At 43.5% G+C, this 24,107-nt stretch overlaps 1 protein-coding gene across 1 annotated transcript in view; it reads right to left on the bottom strand.

Moving 5' to 3' along the window:
- Window positions 1-24,107, bottom strand: part of cubn (cubilin (intrinsic factor-cobalamin receptor)) — a 214,064-nt gene that overhangs the window by 48,830 nt on the left and 141,127 nt on the right. Inside the window, exons 38-47 of the mRNA XM_047349911.1 lie at window positions 23,176-23,357; window positions 22,274-22,466; window positions 21,824-22,021; window positions 20,906-21,052; window positions 20,346-20,536; window positions 8,314-8,482; window positions 6,925-7,099; window positions 6,150-6,328; window positions 5,120-5,329; window positions 4,869-5,009 (exon numbers count right to left, since the gene is read on the bottom strand). Coding sequence (XP_047205867.1) covers window positions 4,869-5,009; window positions 5,120-5,329; window positions 6,150-6,328; window positions 6,925-7,099; window positions 8,314-8,482; window positions 20,346-20,536; window positions 20,906-21,052; window positions 21,824-22,021; window positions 22,274-22,466; window positions 23,176-23,357 — 1,785 coding nt within the window. The remainder of the gene's footprint in view (window positions 1-4,868; window positions 5,010-5,119; window positions 5,330-6,149; window positions 6,329-6,924; window positions 7,100-8,313; window positions 8,483-20,345; window positions 20,537-20,905; window positions 21,053-21,823; window positions 22,022-22,273; window positions 22,467-23,175; window positions 23,358-24,107) is intronic.

The following is a 24,107-nucleotide window of genomic DNA, read 5'->3' as shown; positions in this document are numbered from 1 at the left end:
TGAGAAAAGAAGTGCATTTATTTGAGCCACAGTAAACATTTTCTCTGAGTTAAAGAACAACTTTAGTTAGACAGACAGAACAGAACGTTGATATAACAAAATGTGTAATTAACTACTGCAGTTAATGTCAAATTATTGTGAGGCTTTGTTGTTTGATTCACAATAATTTACATTCAATAAAAACCCAGCCAAGGCAGAGAGCTGGTAACACATTTCATGTTACTTTAAGTGACTTATAAACTGGGCCACTGTCTGATGAAAGTTAAACTATTTAATGCGACAACAAGATGGCGCCACAGATGGTCGCCTCGGCGTGTTGGTGCGCATTGTTTTGTTTTGTTTTTTGCTTTAAAACGGTCTTCTGTGATGGTACCCGTAGCTCTCTCACCAGAGAAGAACTCATGAACATCAGGGCTACTACACCAGAGGAGTTATTTCCAACATTTCTGCCTACTGCTCTGGAATATTTGGACATTCTGGTCAAAGGTGCGCTCACCTTTGTTCACGCGGTGAAACGCCGGAAGAGAGGGAAACGGGCTGGGGTGCTGGTACGTCTTCGCCAGCGTGGACTACGAACACCGTTACCTGGAATATTTCTCTCTAACGTGCGCTCACTTCCCAACAAAATGGAGGAACTACAACTGTTGTTGGGGAAAAACAGGGACTTTTATTCATCGGCAGTTTTGTGCTTCACGGAGACGTGGCTGTGTGGATTAATACCGGACTCTGCGCTGCAGCTGGCAGGATTCCAGCTCTACAGAGCGGACAGAGACACGGAACTCTCCGGCAAAGCGAAAGGTGGAGGAATCTGTTTTTACCTCAACAGTGGTTGGTGCAACGACGTGACAGTGATTCAGCAGCACTGTTCTCCAGACCTGGAATCCTTCATCATAAACTGTAAGCCTTTCTATTCCCCCCGTGAGTTCGCTTCGTTCATCCTGGTCGGTGTTTACATCCCACCGCAAGCTAACGTGCAGGTCGCACAGCGCATGCTCGCCGACCAGATACTGAGTGTGGAGCGGACCAACCCGGACTCCTTAGTAATCGTCGCTGGTGACTTTAACAAAGGTAATCTGACCCACGAACTCCCCAAATATAGACAGGTTATAAAATGTCCGACCAGAGAGGACAACATTCTGGATCACTGTTACACCACCATCAGAGACGCTTATCACGCCGTCCCACGTGCTGCACTGGGCCAATCCGACCACATCATGGTCCACCTGATTCCTGCATACAGGCAGAAACTTAAGCTCTGCAAACCTGTTGTGAGGACGACAAGGAAGTGGAGCAGTGAGGCTGTGGAGAATCTCCAGGCGTGTTTAGGCTGTACAGACTGGGATGTGTTCAGGACTACTACCAACAGTCTGGACGAGTACACAGAGGCTGTGACTTCCTACATCAGCTTCTGTGAGGACAGCTGTGTACCATCATGCACCAGGGTGAGTTACAACAACGACAAACCCTGGTTCACAGCCAAACTCAGAAGGTTAAGACTGGATAAGGAAAAGGCCTTCAGGAGTGGGGACAAAGACATATACAGAGAGGCTAAGTACAAGTTTGGCAAGGCAGTGAAAGAGGCCAAACGACTGTACTCTGAGAAGCTCCAAAACCAGTTCTCAGCCAACGACTCTGCGTCTGTCTGGAAAGGGCTCAAGCAAATCACCAACTACAAGCCGAAAGCCCCCCACTCCATCAACGACCGACGCCTCGCCAACGACTTGAACGAGTTCTACTGCCGCTTTGAAAGACAAAGGGACAGTCCTGCAACCATCTTCCACGACGCCCCCCAACAGCTGCAGCCACAATCCACCACCCCCACCTCCCCAACCTCAAGAGGGGCCTTGGCACCTCCAACCCCCACCCTGAAGTTCCCCCCCACCAGCCCCCTACCCACGCCGAGGACGGCTCTTTCCATCCAGGAGAGGGACGTCAACAAACTCTTCAGGAGACAGAACCCCCGGAAAGCTGCTGGTCCGGATTCTGTCTCACCAGCCAGCCTGAAGCACTGCGCTGATCAGCTGTCTCCAGTCTTCACAGACATTTTTAACACCTCACTGGAGACATGTCATGTGCCAGCCTGCTTCAAGTCCTCCACCATCGTCCCTGTTCCCAAGAAGCCAAGGACCACAGGGCTTAATGACTTCAGACCCGTCGCCCTGACCTCTGTGGTGATGAAGTCCTTTGAGCGCCTTGTGCTCTCACACCTAAAAGACATCACCGACCCCCTCCTTGACCCCCTGCAGTTTGCCTACAGAGCCAACAGGTCTGTAGATGATGCAGTCAACCTAGCCCTTCACTTCATCCTCCGGCACCTGGACTCCACAGGAACCTATGCCAGGATGCTGTTTGTGGATTTCAGCTCTGCCTTCAACACCATCGTCCCAGTTCTGCTACAGGAGAAGCTCTCCCAGCTGAGTGTGCCCGACTCCACCTGCAGGTGGATCACTGACTTCCTGTCTGACAGGAAGCAGCGCGTGAGGCTGGGGAAGCACGTCTCTGACTCCCTGACCATCAGCACCGGTTCCCCCCAAGGCTGTGTTCTCTCTCCTCTGCTCTTCTCCCTGTACACCAACAGCTGCACCTCCAGTCACCAGTCTGTCAAGCTTCTGAAGTTTGCGGACGACACCACCCTGATCGGACTCATCTCTGATGGTGACGAGTCTGCGTACAGATGGGAGGTGGACCATCTGTTGGACTGGTGCAGCCAGAACAACCTTGAGCTCAACGCTCTAAAGACAGTGGAGATGGTTGTGAACTTCAGGCAGAACCCAGCCCCACCTGCCCCCATCACCCTCTGTGACTCCTCAATTGACACTGTGGAATCTTTCCGCTTCCTGGGAACCATCATCTCCCAGGATCTCAAGTGGGAGCCAAACATCAGCTCCCTCATCAAGAAAGCCCAGCAGAGGATGTTCTTCCTGCGGCAGCTGAAGAAATTCAACCTGCCAAAGACTATGATGGTGCACTTCTACACAGCCATCATTGAGTCCATCCTCACCTCCTCCATCACCATCTGGTACGCCGCTGCTACAGCCAAGGATAAGGGCAGGCTGCAGCGTGTCATTCGGTCTGCTGAGAAGGTGATTGGCTGCAGTCTACTGTCGCTCCAGGAACTGTACACCTCCAGGACCCTGAAGCGGGCAGGGAGGATTCTGGCTGATCCCTCCCACCCCGGTCACAGACTCTTTGAGACTCTCCCCTCTGGCAGGAGGCTGCGGTCCATCCGGACCAAAACCTCACGCCACAAGAACAGTTTTTTCCCATCTGCCACCAGCCTGGTTAACAAAGCCCGGAAACCACCTTGACACTCTCCCTTTCCCCCACACCCCCCCTTTTTTTGCTGACAGGACACCTGTAACCTGTAACTCTATGCGTTACATTAACGCTCAGCTTGGACTCCTGCTTACTTGCACTGCTTTACTTGCACAATGATCACCTGCACTGTTGTATTGCTCTTGCATCTTATACTGCTCTATATTTACTCTCACTCACTTAAAACTGTGCACTTATATTTATATTATATTGTAGATATGTTTGTACTGTTTAATTTGTACTGTATTGCACCGACTACGCCAAAACAAATTCCTTGTATGTCCAAAAACGTACTTGGCAATAAAGCTTTTCTGATTCTGATTCTGATTCTGATTCTGATTCTGATTCTGATTCTGGGCTAAAGATCCCAATAGTTCAGACCCTAAAAACGCCCCTGTTGGTGCCTCTACTTTATAGTTAATTTGTTCCACGATGGAGCTCTTAACTGGAATTATTCATATGGGGAATCCATTTTCCTCATTGAAATGAACTGAAATACAATTAATCCATTCCAGAGCCCCGAAACACTGCGATGCAGCAATCATGAAAATGAAGGTGCTCTAAAAATGTTAAATATTTAGTTCTGTGATAGAAAAAAAAAAGTAAAAAAAAGAAAAAGTATTTTATTAATTGTTGAACTGATATGGAACAGAACAACTGCAGAGTATATACAAGAAGACAGAAAAGTTAAGTAAATCATAGTAAAAGCATTAGAATGAATTTTTAAGACATAAAAATAAAGAAATAGATAGAAATTGGTGTGTCTAATTAGTCTAGTTCAGTAACACAATTCAGCATTGATTTGAAGTCTTTTGGTCACATGACCTGGAAACTTAAACAAAAACCCATAATTTTCCATAAATATTTTATACAGTATATGAGATCAATGAAAATCTCACTAATTCAGTACGTCTCATTAGTCTGTTGTCACATAATTCAACATTGATTCTGAGTGTTTGGGTCACCTGGAAGCTATTGATGTTTTTGGGGGGCTTTTTGTTCAAGTGTTTCGATCGACTGTATTTTGTTCATGGTCCCTGAGCAGTAAGCAGGGACAACATTAAGTCTCACTATCCACTCTATCTGTGAGAGCACATGGCATGAAAAGTCATCACTGCCTGCAGTGAACCATGGAGAGGAAATGTCTATTGTATATCCAACTTAAAATTAAGTTAACAGAAGGATTAACTACGGACATTTGTATGAAAGGAGAAGGTCTATTCAATCAGAAAATACCCGACCCTCCCCATCCCGCGAGCTGCTGGCGAGGGTTATTGAACAATCTTGATTTTAATGTGTTCAAAACTATGTTTAATAACAAGTCTACTTTAATGTTGCTCAGGTATGAGCAGTTCTTCTACATATAAGAAAAACAGTCTGAATATTAAGAGCTGTTACTGCTATTTATTGCCTTTATTAGAAATATGCCAATTCATCTTATTGAAGGAACCCTTACATATATGATGGAAAAATCATGACAGTATATTCAATGGGAAATATGTGTGATCATGCAACAAGCTGTTATTTCGAGTATTCATATTAAATGCTCCTACCTTCAACACTGGCTTCAAAATACAGACTGAAACCAGCTGCATTTCCACTGGTGTCACTCACAAATCTGACATAAGCAAAACTGTCTGATGTATCAACTGAAGCTGGAATGTTGTTTCCACAATGTCGTCCCAGTAGACGTCCTTTGCAGGTAGTGCAAACAAAAAAAAGTTGAACCATAAGCATATTGTCTCTACAAAAACCAAGGATTTGGTTACAAGGGTTCCAAATAAAGGGTTCCTTTTTCTCTCACCTGAAGCATTGTACTCTCTGATCTCCACATAGTCAGCAGCACATCCTTGACTGTTCTGCAGGCTGAAGTTCCTATAGCTCAGGGTAAGGTAATGTCCAGTGGGCCCCTTAAGGTACCATTCACAGTTAGAGTTTTCAGGATAGTTAGATCCAGGGAAGCCTGGACTTTGGACTTCACCTGACTGACCGACGTAGGTTCCTCCACAAGATGCTGTGTGGATTTTGAGAAGGGAAACAAGAGATACAAAATGATAGTGGGCTCCAAAGCTTTGCTAAATTTTCCTTAAAAAATCAACATATCTACTGCATAACCTGCAAAATCTGAATGCATCTCTGTTACTCAGAAAATCTGGTTCATTCTTTAATAAAAAAGTTTAAGACTTTAAATTTTTCTGCTCCAAGAGTCAATATGAAATCGCATGTAGGTGTTCATAATCAATTTTCATTTGCAAGGATTCCAGGACATTGAAATAAGCTGAAAAACATAAGAAGAAATACTAAAAACAAAATAAGTCAAAGCATGTGCAATATTTGTAAATGCTATGGAGCCATGAGCAAAAATGGAGAATTGATGCAAAGACAGACATTAGAATGAAAGCACCCTGTCAAATAAAAGTAATCTACTCTATCCTAGGCATGAATCTTGCAGACTTTGTAAAACTGCTTTGCTTAGGTGCCTTTGAAGCTTTTAATCTTTTTTTACATTGGGGGTTTTGAAAAACACTGTTAAAGTATGTGTAGTTGGTATACAATCTATGGAAACGTGTTTTAGAGTATTTTGAATATGCTTTTCTGCCCGAAGACACACCATCTTTCCTATTGTCAATATTCTTGTACTGTATTTTTATTATTATCTAAATAAATGTACAATACCACAATAAAAAAGCCACAGGACATAATGCAAAATCAAAGATAACATACAATTTTTCTTTCTCACTGAATCAACTTGAAAAAAATGACCAGCTAAGTTTATTTCAAAATTGGGAAATGCAGCAATTATGGTTACTTTTTTTGATGACTTAATGTCTCACCTATGGAGTACGTTGCCTTGAATCCTCTATGTGTTACACTGCTGTCAGTACGAAACCTGAGCAGCATGGAAGAACCTTTTGAATGCTGGGTAGATGGTCTAGTGCTTCCACACAGCCGGGAAATGAGGTCTGAATTTAGTGATGAGCCATCTCGAAGCTCGAGAAAATCAAAGCTACAGCTGTAGAAGACAAAAAAAAATATATATATATATATATACACACACACATACACACACATATATATATATATATATATGTATATATATATATTCACACACTCACACACACAAAATCTTTTCCTCCACTCAACTTTCTATTAATATGCTTGGATACAGCACTCTGAAAAACCAGCTTCTTTAGCAATGACCTTCTTTGGCTTACCCTCCTTGTGGAGGGTGTCAGTGACTGTCTTCTGGACATCTGTCCAGTAAGCAGTCTTCCCCATGATTGTCTAGCCTACTGATTCAGACTGAGAGACCATTTAGAGGCTCAGGAAACCTTTGCAGGGGTTTTGAGTTAATTAACTGATTAGAGTGTGACACAATGAGTTAGCACTATTTAAGTATTTCACAACATTCAAATTTTCTGACGAAAGACAAAAGTATTCATATTTGTATCTGAATCATAAACCTCATCAATTTGGTTGACCTACTCCAATAATAACAGTAAAATAATCACATGTATTTTAAGAAAAATGTGATGAGGTTACTTATAAAATGCAAATGTCTTTTTTACATCAGTATTTAAAACACTGAAAAGAAAATAGCAAGTATACCTGGCTGTGGGTTCAATGTAGAACTCTTCCTCAAAGTCAATTTGGACAGCTTCTCCATTGGGCACAGTTATCACCCAGATACAGTCAATGTTCTGGGGATAGTTCTGTGGATAGTTTGGTGAGCTGATGTAGCTGGGAGGGTCATCATCAGTCAGTATTATGAAGCCACCGCATGCTGTGAGAAAATAGTAATGTTATTACAAAATAATACATATCATCTGAAACAACCAGGTTAAACTGCAGAGCCATGAGACACCAGTTTTTTAACCAAAGTACATCCAGGCAATAATGACTACCCCATGTCATAACAAGGTGTCGCATTTCAAATACCTAACAAAATCAAGACGTAAAATGATGATTGCGATAAAAAATAAAATTCAACTTTTACCTTTATATGTTTATTTGTATTTGTCAAAAGAAAAACAAATGTGAGCATGTATCTGGGGATATACAGTTACGTACACACTGTCAGCTATAGGGTCTTGTCTGTGTGTATAAAATACCTGACAGTAAACATCAATTTCAGAATTTATTAAAATCTGACCAAAAGTTTAGAAAACAATATTCCACAGATTCCACTATAAAATTATTTATTAAACAAAGATGAAAGCCAGTTAAAAAATATTTATTTTAACTCTAAAAACACTGTAATGAGCAACATAAATGTGCAAGCAGCTGACAGCTGCAGTTAACTGCTTTTACTGTTGGCTAAAATTGTTAGTGTCTGTGCGCTGACACTGAACTCTGTCAACTCAAACATATTCTTCTTTACTTTTCCTATGTTGTATCTTTTAAGCTACCTATTTGAACACAAAGGATTTCATAGCAGATAACTTAAAAATGTGATGCAGATGAAGTTTAGCTGTGGTCAATTTGTGAATAATTCAAGTAATTGTATCTGCGCTATTAGTGTCATCAGTTGACCTTTGGATGTCTGTTTTATTGCTCAGCTAACAGCTTTCTGACATTGCTAGGTGTGGGTAAGTGGGAACTGATCCCACGTGTCAATCATTGTGCTTAATGATGCTACTTTTATTTGGAACAGCAGGAGGTTTTAACAGTAGGTCTAAAATGTGACAAGTTTTCCATGAACTCCTTTTGGTATCTATCTTACTTGGTTAACATTTACAATCACTACTGTGACTGACCTTTACTATATCAAATACAAGTGATTAAGCAGTGGTGGATAAAAATAAATAGTCTGTGTCAAAGGCTCAACATGCTGAACTATGTATGTATGTAAACTGGTAATTTACAGAATTAAAAACTAGCCCCTTTGTCTTAATGACTGAATTCACTTCTAACAGAAACATTTCTTCATAGTACATATTTGATCAGAACACCACATTCAGTTATTCTCATTGTTAGTTATTGAAAAAAGATCTGTACCTTGACTATGGGCTTCAAAAGTCAACATAAAGCCACTGGCCTCATTACTTGCATCAGATACAAAATTAATATAGAGGTGGTTGTCTGTCGTTTGGAGCAGAGATGGAAGACTGGAACCACAGATACGTTCTCTTAGAAGAGGAGATGAATAATCTGGACCATTTCTGAGCTGTGGAAACAACAGTGAGAGAATAAGAAATGATAAACAGATTTGTGACCTCAGTGAGAGGCGTTAAAGAAAAAATAAGAAAAAGAAAAGACAGGACTGATTTTAAGTATTGTAAATATTATTTAATTGACAAACAGATGGAAGGAACACATGGTTCCTACTTGAGTGTCAGTGTTTCCCATCCTGAGGACATACCCTACTATCTTATATTATGTAATATTCTAATTTGATGAGACACTGAATTTAAAATCATGTATATTTTCCGTTCCACTTCACAATTGTATACTACTTTGTGTTTGTCTTTCACATAAAATTCCAATAAAATGTTTATGGTTGTAAAGTTCAAGAGGTATGAATACTTTTACAAGTCACTGCAGATATATATCTATATATCTATATCTATCTCTCTCTCTATATATAGATAGATAGATAGATAGATAGATAGATAGATAGATAGATAGATAGATAGATAGATAGATAGATAGATAGATAGATAGATAGATAGATAGATAGATAGATAGATAGATAGATAGATAGATAGATAGATAGATAGATAGATAGATAGATAGATAGATAGATAGATAGATAGATAGATAGATAGATCTATATATCGATATATACAGTACAGACCAAAAGTTTGGACACACCTTTTCATTCAAAGAGTTTTCTTTATTTTCATGACTATGAATATTGTAGCTTCACACTGAAGGCATCAAAACTATGAATTAACATGTGGAATTATATACTGAACAAAAAAGTGTGAAACAACTGAAAATATGTCTTATATTCTAGGTTCTTCAAAGTAGCCACCTTTTACTTTGATTACTGCTCCACACACTCTTGGCATTCTGTTGATGAGCTTCAAGAGGTAGTCACCTGAAATGGTTTTCACTTCACAGGTGTTCCCTGTCAGGTTTAATAAGTGGAATTTCAAGCCTTAAAAATGGGGTTGGGATCATCAGTTGTGTTGTGCAAGAGGTGGATACAGTACACAGCTGATAGTCCTACGGAATAGACTGTTAGAATTTGTATTATGGCAAGAAAAAGGCAGCTAAGTAAAGAAAAACGAGTGGCCATCATTACTTTAAGAAATGAAGGTCAGTCAGTCCGAACAATTGGGAAAACTTTGAAAGTGTCCCCAAGTGCAGACACAAAAACCATCAAGCGCTACAAAGAAACTGGCTCACATGAGGACCGCCCCAGGAAAGGAAGACCAAGAGTCACCTCTGCTGCGGACGATAAGTTCATCCGAGTCACCAGCCTCAGAAATCGCAGGTTAACAGCAGCTCAGATTAGAGAACAGGTCAATGCCACACAGAGTTCTAGCAGCAGACACATCTCTAGAACAACTGTTAAGAGGAGACTGTGTGAATCAGGCCTTCATGGTAAAATAGCTGCTAGGAAACCACTGCTGAGGACAGGCAACAAGCAGAAGAGACTTGTTTGGGCTAAAGAACACAAGGAATGGACATTAGACCAGTGGAAATCTATGCATTGGTCCTAGGAGTCCAAGTTTGAGATCTTTGGTTCCAACCACTGTGTCTTTGTGTGGCGCAGAAGAGGTCAACGGATGGACTCTACATGCCTGGTTCCCACCGTGAAGCATGGAGGAGGAGGTGTGATGGTGTGGGGGTGCTTTGCTGGTGACACTGTTGGGGATTTATTCAAAATTGAAGGCATACTGAACCAGCATGGCTACCACAGCCCACAGCATCTTGCAGCGGCATGCTATTCCATCCGGTTTATATATATATATATATATATATATATATATATATATATATATATATATATAATTTCCACTATTATGCTGATAATGCTCAGCAATATTTATTTATAAAACCTGATTAATCCAATCAGTGAAGTAGACTACATCTATGTTTTTAAGGCACAAAAACCTGGATAACTTTACATTTTCTGCTTTTAAATTCAGACTAGACAGAAGTACCTAATTTCCAGTCCAAACATTCACAACAGAGCACTTCGCTGTCAGACTGCAAGTTTACTGGTGGTTGTTGTAGAATGGGAGGCAGATGTTTTAGTTATCAGGCTCCTCTCCTGTGGAACCAGCTCCCAGCTTTAATCCGTGAGGCAGACACCCTGTCTACTTTTTGATCAAGCTTATAAGTGGCTTAGGTTATCCTGAGCTATCTCTGTAATTATGTTGCTATAGGCTTAGGCTGCTGGAGAGCATGTATGTAGGACACACATGGAAGACATAAATAATAATGACCACCTTTCACTTGCCTGCTTTGCTCATTTTTAAGCACTTGTCTCAGACTTGTTTCTCTGCTTTGGGGAAATAAAACTGTTAATGTCTGCTTGACTGTTTGACTCTGTGGTGGCATTAGCCATATTTTCTATAGTTTAGCATGTTGGAGGAGCAGCTTCATACAGCTGAGAAGAATTGGTTAGATAAGCTTATCAGGAAAGCCAGCCCTATCCTAGAATGACCCCTTGACCCAGTACAGGTAGTGGGAGACAGAATGATGATGGACATGACGGTTTTGGAGATTGGAGAGCTCCTTCAGTGACGGACTACTGCATCCTAGGTGCAAAAAGGAGGTTTTCACAGGTCCTTGTTCCCAGCATTTGGTAACCTTTATAACCATCACTGCTCCCAACAAGCTAAATAAGTATTCACATTCATACTGTTTGCACAGATTTTCCATGTTTTGTAATTAGTCTCTTTGGTTTTATGCACAATTATGCATGCACATTTTATGCATTTTCAAAAGAACTATGAAGATGCACATTTAATTGAATTCAAGTATGCAATTTTTAATAACTGTAGAGTATTTTTTCTTATGTTGTAAATTTTCTCTTACTGAACAGTCAATTTTTTTTTTACAAGAGGCAGTGCGCAACTGCTTGTCTTTGAAACAGCTGGGGAGTAATGGACCTTTGACGAAAATTGAACTTGGAAGACCCATCCCCTCCTTTGTGCGTCCCCGCTCCAGCCAATCAGCATTGAGTCCGCATTTGCTCTTCAGCCAATCACCGTCCAAGGCTCCGCTTTAAAGATCTTCATTCACGAACTTCCTCGCTCTTCGAGCTGAGCTGCGATCTGACGAACATGTCTGACTACGAGTCTGACAACTTGATCTGCTTCACGCCATACTTCGTTGTGGATCCTCGTCCTCCTTCTTCTTCTGCTATCTGCAGGAGTGGTTGCCTAGCCTCATGCCGTAGCAACCCTTCTCAACTCAGGTCAAGTGGCATATCTCCGGGTTCAGACCTGGAAACTTCTCACCTAGCTCAACTGGCCGAGCTACTGCCTCACCACAGATCTTCCCACCCTCCACCTCCTCAAGAAATCAGCTAATCCTCCAGCCAAATGCCGTCGAGATCGCCCTGCTTCAATACCAGTTTCTGCCCCTGTTCCACCCGGCCCATCTTCTGCTCCTGTCTCTCCTCCCATAGATCCTTCGACAGCCCAGGTTTCTTTGTCTTTGTCGAACCCAGTCATTCCAGCATCGTTCCTCGCATCCATGGACTCTCTTCAACATTCTATAAATTCACTTACCCATCATCTCCAGGATTTTGCTGCCAACTCTGCCACATCAGCTGTTCCATCTCCCTCTGCTCTACCAGATGCTCAGGCCGCTCCCTGGCCCCTCCAACCTGCATTCACTCTCGCTAACGCCCTACCAGGCTTGTCTCTAGGCAGAGCATACACACCCATGCATGCTAAAATTCCACCCAGAATCTGCACCAAGATTCTCCAGCGTCAGCTCGTCAACTTTGTCTCACTTATTCTTCCATCTCCAGAAGTCGATTACAGTGTGGCTTCTTCAGAAGATTTTACCCTCTTCAATCCCCCTCACAGTTCCAAAAATAAATTTTCCGTTTTCTTGCAACCCCTATCAACATCCCAGAACTGGCACTCCTCCTTCAATTTCACCCAGAAGACCGATCATTCACAGATTTTCTCATTAGTGGCCTTTCCAAAGGGTTATTCTTGGGGTGCTTCCTTAACCTACCCACAATCTTGTTTTCGCTAACCTCCAATCTACGCTTAACAAACCTGAGAATTTGGCCCAAGTTCTTCTTAAAGAAGTTTCAAAGGGCTACATGGCAGGACCATTTGAAGCTCCCACCTTCCCTTCTTTCCGAGTTAGCCCCCTGGGAATAGCCACTAGGAAATATTCAGGCAAAAACGCCTCATTATTGATCTCTCTGCTCCTCACTCAGGTTCCCACCCCAGCATCAGTTCCATTATTCCCAAACCCCCCTTTTCACTGTGTTGTGCTACAGTAGATCACGCCATCAAACTCATGCAGGGCGTGGCGCTTGGTTCCCCAAGGCAGATATCACCGAAGCCTTTAAGGTCATGCCAGTCCACCCTTCTCAGTGGCACCTCCTAGGTGTCAAATGGGACCGCTGTTTTTACTTCGCAGTTAGGCTCATATTTGGCTGCAGAAAAAGCCCCTGCCTTTTTAACAAGCTATCTGAAGCTCTTTGCTTTCTTCTTAAGCTTCCCTCTCTCCACCACCTCCTCGATGACTTTCTCCTCGATGACCCCCCTTCCCCCTCCCCCCTCCCTCCTAAAGCATATTCAGCTGTTCCAACAAGTCAGCATTCCCCCGTCCTCGGAGAAAACATTAGGCCTGGCCAGTAAACTTGAGTTCCTCTGCCTTTCTCTCAACTCAGAAGCCATGGTGGTTTCTCTGCCCGAGGATAAATATCACATATTCGTGAAGTTTCGCAGTCCTTTGTCTTTTCCTCAGTCATCTCAAAACGCCAACTGTTTTCTCTCCTGGGCCATCTCAACTTCGCAATGCATATCATCCCTCAAGGCCGCTCATTTTTCTCCCATTTGACCTAGACCTCGCTAACTCCATCCCTTCTTTGCTTGATATTGTTTTTTTGGACAACGGCTCTTGTTCTGACTTAGCTTTCTGGTCCAGTCTTCTTAAGGATTAGAACAGAATCTCTTTTTTTATGATGACATTGTTCATTTAGCCGACTCACTTGAATTCTTCATGGACACAGTCCCGTCCGTGGCTTTTGGTTTTTTTTTTCAGAGCAAATGGTTCGCCCGTGTGTGCCCCACCTCTTTTCCTCAGTCTGAATCTTCAGCATTCTATGAAATTATTCCCACGCCTTTGTGTTTGGGGCCTCTATTGGAAGAGAAAACACATCCTTGCTTTATGCGACAACTAAGCCATGGTGGAAGCAATATATAAAGACTGTTCCTCCTTAAAGTCTATCATGCCCTACCTCTGATGCATAATTTGGCAAGCTGTCACTTATAACTTTATAATTTCCTTTCGTCACGTTCCAGGTTATTCTAACTCTGATGCTCTCTCTCGCTCCAAATTACAGGTCTTTCGCAGTCTCTGTCCAACTGCCAATGTTCAACCCATTTCTATTCCACCCTCGAAGACCTGAAGCTGGATGTCTCCCTACTTTCAATTCTCTGCTCTAATCAGCAAAATATTATTGTAATTCAGGTCTAGCTCCCTCCATATTCAGATCATACTCTTTCACCTGGCAAACATTCTCTAAATTCTGTCTCGCCCATCATACCCCTCTGTATCCAGTCCAAATTCAAACAGTCCTGGTCTTCATAACCTTTTGTTTTGAATGCCACTGTTTTAAACTCCCATATATCCAGAGCTTGCTAGCAGACATCAATTTCTTCGCAAAACAACACCTATCTGAACCCGCTCCAAACCTTTTTTCAAATCGCACAATTAAACTTCGCCTTAAAGGTATCTCTAAGCATTCCATCCCTCAGCCTGATTCCCGAAAACCTGTTACACTCCCTATCCTCAAGAATCTCTTTACAGCCGTTCTGTCCAGCCCTCTTTCCGCTTATCTAAAATCACTCCTATCCAGTGCTTTCTTTCTGCCTTCTATGGCTTCCTCGGGTTAAGTGAATTTACTTCCCCTAACAATTCATTCGATCCATCCAGAGACTTAGCCTTAAACTTAGTTTTATCCCGACCACTTCAAACGTTTCCTCAAACATACTAAAGGGAAAGGCCCCTGTTTCATGTCCATCGGTCGTCTGGATGGCCCGTTCTGCCCTTTCCAATCCATGTTCAAATTCGCACTCAAACGTCACAAATTCAGCCCTAACATGCCCCTCTTTCTCAGTCCAGAAGGGGCCCTCATGACCACCTCTTGGTTCCTCTAGTCGAAGGCAATCTGCCCCCCAGTCACTTTTCAGGACATTCATTTAGAATAGGAACAGCGACTACAGCAGCTCCTCCTTGAACTGCCACCTTAATGTGGTGGAGGGGTTTGAGTGCTCAAATGATCCTAGAGGCTATGTTGTCTGGGGCCTAAATGCCCCTGGTAGGGTCTCCCATGGCAAACAGGCTCTAGGTGATGGGTCAGACAAAGAGCGGTTCAAGAATCCCTCATGAGGACAAAAATATCGAGGCACGTGACATCGCCCGTTACGGCGGAGCTGGGGTCCCACCCTGGAGCCAGGCCTGGGGTCGGGACTTGCTGCAGAGCGCCTGGTGGCCGGGTCGCTCCCTGCGGGACCCGGCCAGACCAAGCCTGAATGAGAGACGCGAGGCCATCCCCCAGTGGGCCCACCACCTGCAGGGGGAACCGGGAGGGACCGGTGCAAAGAGGATTGGGTGGTGGACGAAAGTGGAGACCTCAGCGGCCCGATCCCCAGATGCTTAGGCTGGCTCTAGGGACGTGGAATGTCACCTCGCTGGGGGGGAAGGAGCCGGAGCTTGTGTGGGAGGTCGAGAGATATCAACTAGAAATAGTCGAGCTCGCTTCCACGCACAGCGTGGGCTCTGGAACCCATCTCCTTGAGAGGGGTTGGACTCTCTTCTACTATGGAGTGGCCCACGGGGAGAGGCGGCGGGCTGGTGTGGGTTTGCTTGTTGCCCCCCAGCTCAGCCGTCTCGTGTTGGGGTTTACCCCAGTGGTGAGAGGGTCCCTGCACCTTCGGGTTGGGGATAGGTCTCTGACTGTTGTCTCGGCCTACGGGCCGAGCGGTAGTGCGGAGTACCCGGCCTTCTTGGTGTCCCTGTCGGGGGTGCTGGATAGTGCCCTTCCCGGGGACTCCATTATTCTGCTGGGGGACTTCAACGCCCACGTGGGAAACGACAGTGACACCTGGAGAGGCGTGATCGGGAGGAATGGCCTCCCCCATCTGAATCCGAGTGGTGTTTTGTTATTGGACTTCTGTGCTAGTCACGGATTGTCCATAATGAACACCATGTTCAAACATAAGGGTGTCCATCAGTGCACTTGGCACCAGGACACCCTAGGCAGGAGGTCGATGATCGACTTTGTTGTTGTATCATCAGACCTTCGGCCGCATGTTTTGGACACTCGGGTGAAGAGAGGGTGAAGAGTGGTGAGATGGATCCGCTGGAGGAGGAGAAAGCCGGACAGACTTGGCAGGCCCAAGTGCATAGTGAGGGTCTGCTGGGAATGCCTGGTGGAGCCCTCGGCCAGGGATGTATTCAACTCCCACCTCCGGGAGAGCTTTGACCAGATCCTGGGGGATGTTGGAGACATAGAGTCCGAGTGGACCATGTTCTCCGCATCTATTGTCGATGCTGCTGCCCGTAGCTGCGGCCGTAAGGTCTGCAGTGCCTGTCGCGGCGGCAATCCCATAACCCGGTGGTGGACACTGGCAGTAAGGGATGCTGTCAAGCTGAAGAACGAGTCCTATCGGCTATGGTTGGCTTGTGGGACTCCTGAGGCAGCTGACGGGTACCGTGAGGCCAAGCGTGCTGCGGCCCGGGCTGTGGCAGAGGCAAAAACTCGGGCCTGGGAGGAGTTTGGTGAGGCCATGGAGAAGGACTACCGGTTGGCCTCAAAGCAATTCTGGAAAACCGTCCGGCGCCTTAGGAGGGGGAAGCAGTGCTTCGCCAACACTGTTTATAGAGGGGGTGGGAGGCTGCTGACCTCGACTGAGGACATTATCGGACGGTGGAAGGAGTACTTCGAGGATCTCCTTAATCCTGCCATCATGCATTCCGTGGTGGAAACAGAGGCTGGGGACTCGGGGTTGGACTCTTTCATCACCCAGTTTGAAGTCACCGAGGTGGTTAAAAAGCTCCACGGTGGCAAGGCTTCGGGGGTGGATGAGATCCACCCTGAGTACCTCAAGTCTTTGGATTGGCACACTGGGGTGGTGGTCCCCCTTCATAAGAAAGGGGACCGGAGGGTGTGTTCCAACTACAGGGGGATCACACTCCTCAGCCTCCCTGGTAAGGCCTACGCCAGGGTATTGGTGAGGAGAGTCGGGCCGATAGTCGAACCTCGGCTTCAGGGGGAGCAGTGTGGTTTTCGTCCCGGCCGTAGAACACTGGACCAGCTCTGTACCCTCTACAGGGTGCTCGAGGGTTCATGGGAGTTTGCCCAACCGGTTCACATGTGTTTTGTGGACCTGGAGAAGGCATTCGACTGTGTACCTCGTGATGCCCTGTGGGTGGTGCTCCAGGAGTATGGAATCGGGGGCCCTTTATTAGGGGCCATCCGGTCCCTGTACGAACGGAGCAGGAGTTTGGTCCGCATTGCCGGCACTAAGTCGGACCTGTTCCCGGTGCATGTTGGACTCCGGCAGGGCTGCCCTTTGTCACTGGTCCTGTTCATAACTTTTATGGACAGGATTTCTAGATGCAGCCAAGGGCCGGAGGGGGTCTGGTTTGGGGACCAGTGGATTTCGTCTCTTCTTTTTGCAGATGAGGTGGTCCTGCTGGCCCCCTCTAGCCAAGACCTACAGCATGCGCTGGGGCGGGTTGCAGCCAAGTGTGAAGCGACTGGGATGAAGATCAGCTCCTCCAAATCCGAGGCCATGGTACTCGACCGGAAAAGGGTGGCTTGTCCTCTTCAGGTTGGAGGGGAGTTCCTGCCTCAAGTGGAGGAGTTTAAGTATCTCAGGGTCTTGTTCACGAGTGGGGGAAAAATGGAGCGGGAGATCGACAAACGGATCGGTGCGGCTGCCGCAGTAATGGGGGCACTGTGCCGGTCCGTTGTGGTGAAGAGAGAGCTGAGCCGAAAAGCAAAGCTCTCAATTTACGTTCCTACCCTCACCTATGGCCGTGAACTTTGGGTCATGACCGAAAGAACGAGATCCCGGATACAAGCGGCTGAAATGAGCTTCCTCCGTAGGGTGGCCGGGCACTCCCTTAGAGATAGGGTGAGGAGCTCGGCCATCCGGGAGGGGCTCGGAGTAGAGCCGCTGCTCCTCCACATCGAGAGGAGCCAGTTGAGGTGGCTCGGGCATCTATACCGGATGCCTCCTGGACGCCTTCCTCGGGAGGTGTTCCAGGCAAGTCCCACCAGGAGGAGGCCCAGGGGACGGTCCAGGACACGTTGGAGGGACTATGTCTCTCGGCTGGCCTGGGAACGCCTTGGGCTCCACCCGGAGGAGCTGGAGGAGGTGTCTTGGTAGAGGGATGTCTGGGCGTCTCTGCTGAGTCTGCTGCCCCCGCGACCCGGTCCCGGATAAGCGGAAGACGACGAGTACGAGTACGACTACAGCAGCCACTCAAGGAGTTTCAACAGCTTCACTTCAACAACTCGGCTGCTGGTCATCTTCAGCTTTCTCATCCTATGTTTGTCCAGACTTCCACTCTGTTAAATGCTCAATGATCTCTCAGTTCTTTGGTAAGAACTTCTCACATTATCTGGTGGTGGATGGTCTCCCTTTAAATTCAATTCATCCTCATAGATAAAGATCACCCTATCTAACTTCATCTCACTGCTCTAATTTTTCTGCAACCTCCAGTATTTGTCAGCCATCAGTCAAACATTTCTCTCTCCCTTGTCAGCACTTCATTCTTCCCTTCAGCAGGTACATTCATCTTATCACTTTCTCTCTCTTTATTTTTCTAATGCTTCTGCAGTGTTATTTATTACTCCCATGCCTTCACGGTATAACGCATTCGTCATCTCGACACCTACGTGGCTCGAGTCATCACCTCTTTTGCCTTGAATACTCATTCATCAACCCTCCAATGCCATAACGCATTTGTCATCTTGACGCCTACGCAGCTCAAGTCATCATTCTCATGACTTCACAAACTCATTCATCTTCCTCTGTGCCTTCGCGGCACGATCTGTCATTCTCATGCCTTTTCAAGCTCATTCATCATTCTCACTGCTTGCACCCATGCAGGCTCCCTATTATCTTTCATTCCTCACCTGACTCTTTCCATCCTCATGCGCCACGCTCCTTCCCTCCTCTTTCTGTCTAACTCATGCTTTTATCAAGCCTGTCCAGCTCTCTCTTTCCCTTTCTTCTTGTAAGCCTGTCCTTCTCCCTATTAGTCTCGATTCACTCATTTTCCCGCCTGATTATTTTTGTCTAACAGTTCATTTATTTAAGCCTCTGCCTTTTTGGGGGAAAGTCATCTCTAATTCTAATCATAAGTTGTTCATTCAAGCTCATGTCATTCTCAGCATTTGTGTCTTCCTCCGGGGTCTGAGCGCCAAAGTAATAAATATCTGTAAATAAACTTCTCTAATCTCCTATATGTCTTCTCATTGTGAGTCTTACAGGATTGAAATACTCTACCACAAAAACTCCTTTGATGCAAAGTTGAATATTAACTGGCGCTCGTGGACCCATCAATCAAAGAACAACCCCAGGTTAAGTTATAAGCTGCTGGATGTACATACAGCAAGTTGTGGAGGTAATTAAGACAAATTGTCTTAACCTTTCTTTCTGAGCTTCTGCAGAAAAGAAACTTGACCCAGAGGTTCCTCCAGAAGAGACAGTGTCTCTAATCATGACAAGTGAAGCAGAATTATTCTTCTAATAAGAAGAAGGAACCTCCAGCATTGCACAGCTTCCTACGTGCTGGTTCGGGGAGCAGAGGCTACCCCAAGCTACTACTGAGAGCTGTTTTGCTTGTTCATTTGCCACACAACCCAACACCCTTTGGGCTAGTTCACATATGTTCATCAGAACGGTTCATGTAAGAGGTACTGTCTGGGCAAAGAAGTTTAGTTTAGGATAAAAAAAAAAGCTAAATGTTGTTTATTTATTGGTGTTTTGCTTTGTTTGTGCTGGTAAAAGGCTACCTGGTGAGCAAATGAAAACAGGCCTCTAAGCCTTGAGGATAGTCGATTTGTTCAGTTTTTTGTTTTAAAGTTAAGACAAAGTTTATTTCAATGAGTGGTTTAAACCGTTATTCATATACACATTAATATTTGTATAGATTGTATTTAAAGAACATGTAAAACTAAAAGGGTTGCTAAATAAGTTATTTTCTTTTATTAGCTAAAACTGCTAATGCAAGTGTCAGGAAGGTCAAATTCTTACATCCGGCTTAGCCATCTTGTGAGATTCCATAGCCGTTCCTCACTGCGATTTTAGTAGTTCAATATTTTTCAATTGAATTCAGTTTTATTTATATAGTGCCGATTCACAACACGTCGTTTCAAGGCAATTTACAAAGTAAATTCAATCAAACCACAAAGATGTTTTAAAAATAGTATTTAGTTTTAAAACTAATTTGACCTCATTTCCATACTCCTAAAAACAAACATTTGTTGTTCAGCATAAATATTCATACTGAACTTTGTTATCATTGCATTAATTATATTGCTCCTCTTTTCGCTTTTATTCATATAAAGTTTCATTAGTTTCTTTATTCCTTGATTTTGCTAGGTAGTTTTAGTTGAACATTTTCAGCCTAGTAAAAAGTTTGTTTTCACGTCATGAGGTCTCGTGCCTGCAAATCATCCATACAGCATGACATTTTTCACAATTTTAAGAAGTATTCTAATTATTTTGAAGCATTGTGGGTTGAGATTACAACTGGCTGAACAAAATGAATGCAATGTGCAACAAAAAAATAAGCATTTCACAACCATGAATGTCTATTTATATCGTACATTCAGATCTTAGCATACTCAAGTTTACCTCAAGGTAGTCGCCTGAGCTACATTCACTGCCATAGCCCTGAATCTGGAAGGGGCTTTGAAATGAAACTGAAACCCGAAAGCCTGCTGTAACCATCACGTGCCAACTACAATTTAATCCAGGCAAATAATTCTGGGGGTAGTAAGGACTGCTCAGAACACCTCTGTCCACATGCAGCAGGCCACCGCAACCTGAACAGACAAAGAAACCTTATGTCAAATTAATTTGTTGTATAGAATAACAGTAATAAAATGTACGGGTACATTTTACTATTAATTTGCAGAAGAATAAACAAATATAAAGTGAAATGGAAGCTTAATTTGTTTCACTAGTTTTAACAATTGAGCCATATTTTGATATTTACCATGCATAAAATGTTAAATATCACATATAAAGACTACAAAGATCGAAATAAAAAAAAAAGAAATTAAACAATCTAAATACATTTCATCCTATGATTGATGAGAAAAAATAAACAAGTCAAAACTTACAAAAAAATTAAAAGGCTCACAGCAAAATTAAGATAATATGATAAATATGTGTTTGCATTTGTGCAGAACCTTTGGAAAAGGAGGCGTTAAAGCCTTGACCGCTGACATGGCTGTCAGAAGAGAAGTGGATGAGCATCGAGTCTCCTGTTGAGTGTACAGATCCTGGAGGTTCCCTACCACACACACTGGCCAGTACTGGAGATAAACTGGTTGCACCTGTTAACATGCATTCACCAAGGCAGTTCATTACAACAAACCAAATGGTCTGGTTCAATAAAAAAGTATAATATACATAACTATATAAGGCTCAGGCTTCCAAAGGAATTTTAAGCGTATCTTTATTCAAAGCTAAGTTTCCCCTCCCCACATTAAATAAAAATCCACCAAGACATCTAAGACAAACATTTCACCTCTCTGTTGCCTCTAAGATCACTCCTGGAAATATGATTATCCTACAGTCATGGTAAAAAGTACACCCTCTTTAAGTTTTAGGTTTTAACAGATTCCTTATATGTCTATAGGTTTTGGGTGTACTTAGTTTTTCAGAAACTGTTCTGTGTTGGATTAATCTTTGTTTCTGTGTTTCTGTGTTGTGCACAACATGCATGGAGATTTGTTTTGAAAATAGTAAACAGGGCCCTGCGATGGACTGGCGATCTGTCCAGGGTGAACCCTGCCTCTCGCCCATAGACTGCTGGAGATAGGCACCAGCTCCCCCGCGACCCACTATGGAATAAGCGGTAGAAAATGACTGACGGACTGACTGTTAGTCTAAGAATTGTGACAGAAAAAAAAAAAAGTTTAAGGATTGTACAATTCTGGCCATCTGCATGGTTTTTCCTATATTATAAATGAAAATTCACTGTAATCAAAATCAGAGTAGTCATTTGTAAAACATTACATGCAGTGATTATCTTAATTACGTGAACTGTGACATTTTGAACTATTTCTTTACAGGTTATATTTAAAGCCCCTTTCAGTGCTTACCATCTTTGATAATAAGGCTGTCAGAGTAGCAGGGTGGATATCCCTCCATGTCCAGAGACAAGAAATTAAACTCTACAATGGAGTTTGGAGACCGAATGAGCCAGGTACACTCTTGGTTAGGAGGATAGTTTTCAGGCCATCCAGGGGAATAGAGGAAACCAGGAGAATTTCCAGTCATAAGAAGTCCACCACAAGCACCTGAAAGACATCCCCAAACTTCAAAATTTAACTCTCTCCAGGTAATCCAGCTTCCTCCCACAGATCGAAAACATGACTGTTAGGTTGATTATTTTTGTCTACATTTCCCTTAGGTATGATTGTGTGCATGCATGGTTGTTCGTACTGTGTGTATCTGTGTTGCCCTGTGAAGGACTGGAGACCTGTCCAGGGTGTACCAGATACTTCCCGCCCAGTATTTTGAAGTAATGTGTACCAGGGTGTTTGTCTGACCTGGTGTAATAGTAGGTGGTGGTCCAGAGTCTTGCACAGCTCTCCAGTCCACAAGGAAGCCTCGTCCTCCCACTAGTGAATCTGATTGGAAGTGCAAGGTAACGGTACTTCCTGAACTTCTAAGGGGACTTGGCAGGGTCAGACCACAGAACGTCCCAAGAGGGTAAGAATAAACATCTGGGCCATCAAATATCTAGAGAGAAACAAGGATTTAGGACACCTCGCAGAGCTCATATTATTTAACCTGGCTTGTGTTAAGAGTCTTTGTATCTCATCCATTGTATCTTATTAGCTCTTCACTAATGTCTAACTCAGTTCAGTTGTACATTAAAAAGGTACAGACACAAAATGTCAACTGGAATGCTTTGTACAATTAATGACACAATGAAGACCGAATTGAGAGTAACATCAACAGTTTTTGTGGTCATAATAACAAAGCCAGTTTGGGTCAAATGTAATGACAAGCAATATTTAAAAACATTTTATCCAATTTGAATAAATAACTAACTCTGCACTGTTCAATGGTTAGGACTAATTGGAATGTATGAACCTGACTGTTTTGAAGTGCCTTGAGACAACATGTGTTGTGAATTGGCGCTATATAAATGAAACTGAATTGAATTGAATTTACATGGCACACATATTTGTGGTGGCAAGGTACCAGAAGATACAGTATTTACATTATTTAGTCTAAGTTCACTTTGAAACTACAGCTTGATTATACAAGGAATTTGCAACCAGTTGTTCACAATTTGTAACACAAATGTCATTACAAGATACTTTTCTATAGTAAACATATTAACCAGTAATTTTATTGTAATTCACTAATAATAATCTAGATTAAAATAATCTATTGCTATGATAAAAAAAAACAACTGATAATACATAAGACTCATTCTTACTTTCAGTTGGTCATAGTAGCAGTTAAAAAGGTCCTCTATGTCCATCTCCAAGAAGCTGATTTGAATATAGCTATCTCCTTCCACTGTTATGGTCCAGCGGTAGTCGGCATTGTTAGGATATGTCCTGGGATACAGTGGGGATGAAATCTGACCTGATTCTCCCACCAAATCAACCCCATACACTGAGAGACAGTAACATATTCAAAAGGTTAGGTTTGCAGTCCATCCCCAGCTGGACCTACTTTTGATTTTGCAATTTATTAATGCTTGCAAAATTTGGTTGTAATTGTATTAGCATTGTTTTACATGCCCCAATTTTAATGAAGTTGGGACATTATATAAAACGTAAATAAAAACAGAAAACAAGTAGTGCAAATCCTGTTCAACCTATATGCAACTATACACCCTGAGACAAATTTGCTTTTTTGCAAATATATCACAAAAACACCTGTTTGGAACATTCCACAGGTGAACAGATTATTTGGAAACAGGTGAATGTCATGATTGGGTATAAATAGGAGAATCCCTGAAAGGCTCAGTCGTTCACAAGCAAAGATGGGGCAAGGTTCACCACTTTCTGAACAACTGCATGAGCAAATTGCCCAACGGTTGAAGAACAATGTTTCTCAAGGTACAATCGCAATTTAGGGATTTCATCATCTACAGTCCACGACGGTATCAAAGATTCAGAGAATCTGGAGATATCTCTGAATGTAAGCAGCAATGCCAAAAACCAACAGTGAACAGCTGTGACCTTTTGATTCCTCAGGAGGCACTGCAGTAAAAACCGACATTATTTTGTAATGGATTTTATGTGGGCTCAGGAATACTTTAGAAAACCATTGTGGGTCCAGTGCTGGCGGAGCGGAAAAGTGCGTGACCCATACATTGAACCCACAAAGTGGCTGTTCCCTGGTTCGAGTCTCTGCCAT

Source organism: Girardinichthys multiradiatus, chromosome 21 (genome assembly GCF_021462225.1).
Source record: "Girardinichthys multiradiatus isolate DD_20200921_A chromosome 21, DD_fGirMul_XY1, whole genome shotgun sequence".
NCBI lineage: Eukaryota > Metazoa > Chordata > Actinopteri > Cyprinodontiformes > Goodeidae > Girardinichthys > Girardinichthys multiradiatus.
This window is presented reverse-complemented; position numbering and strand designations above follow the sequence as displayed.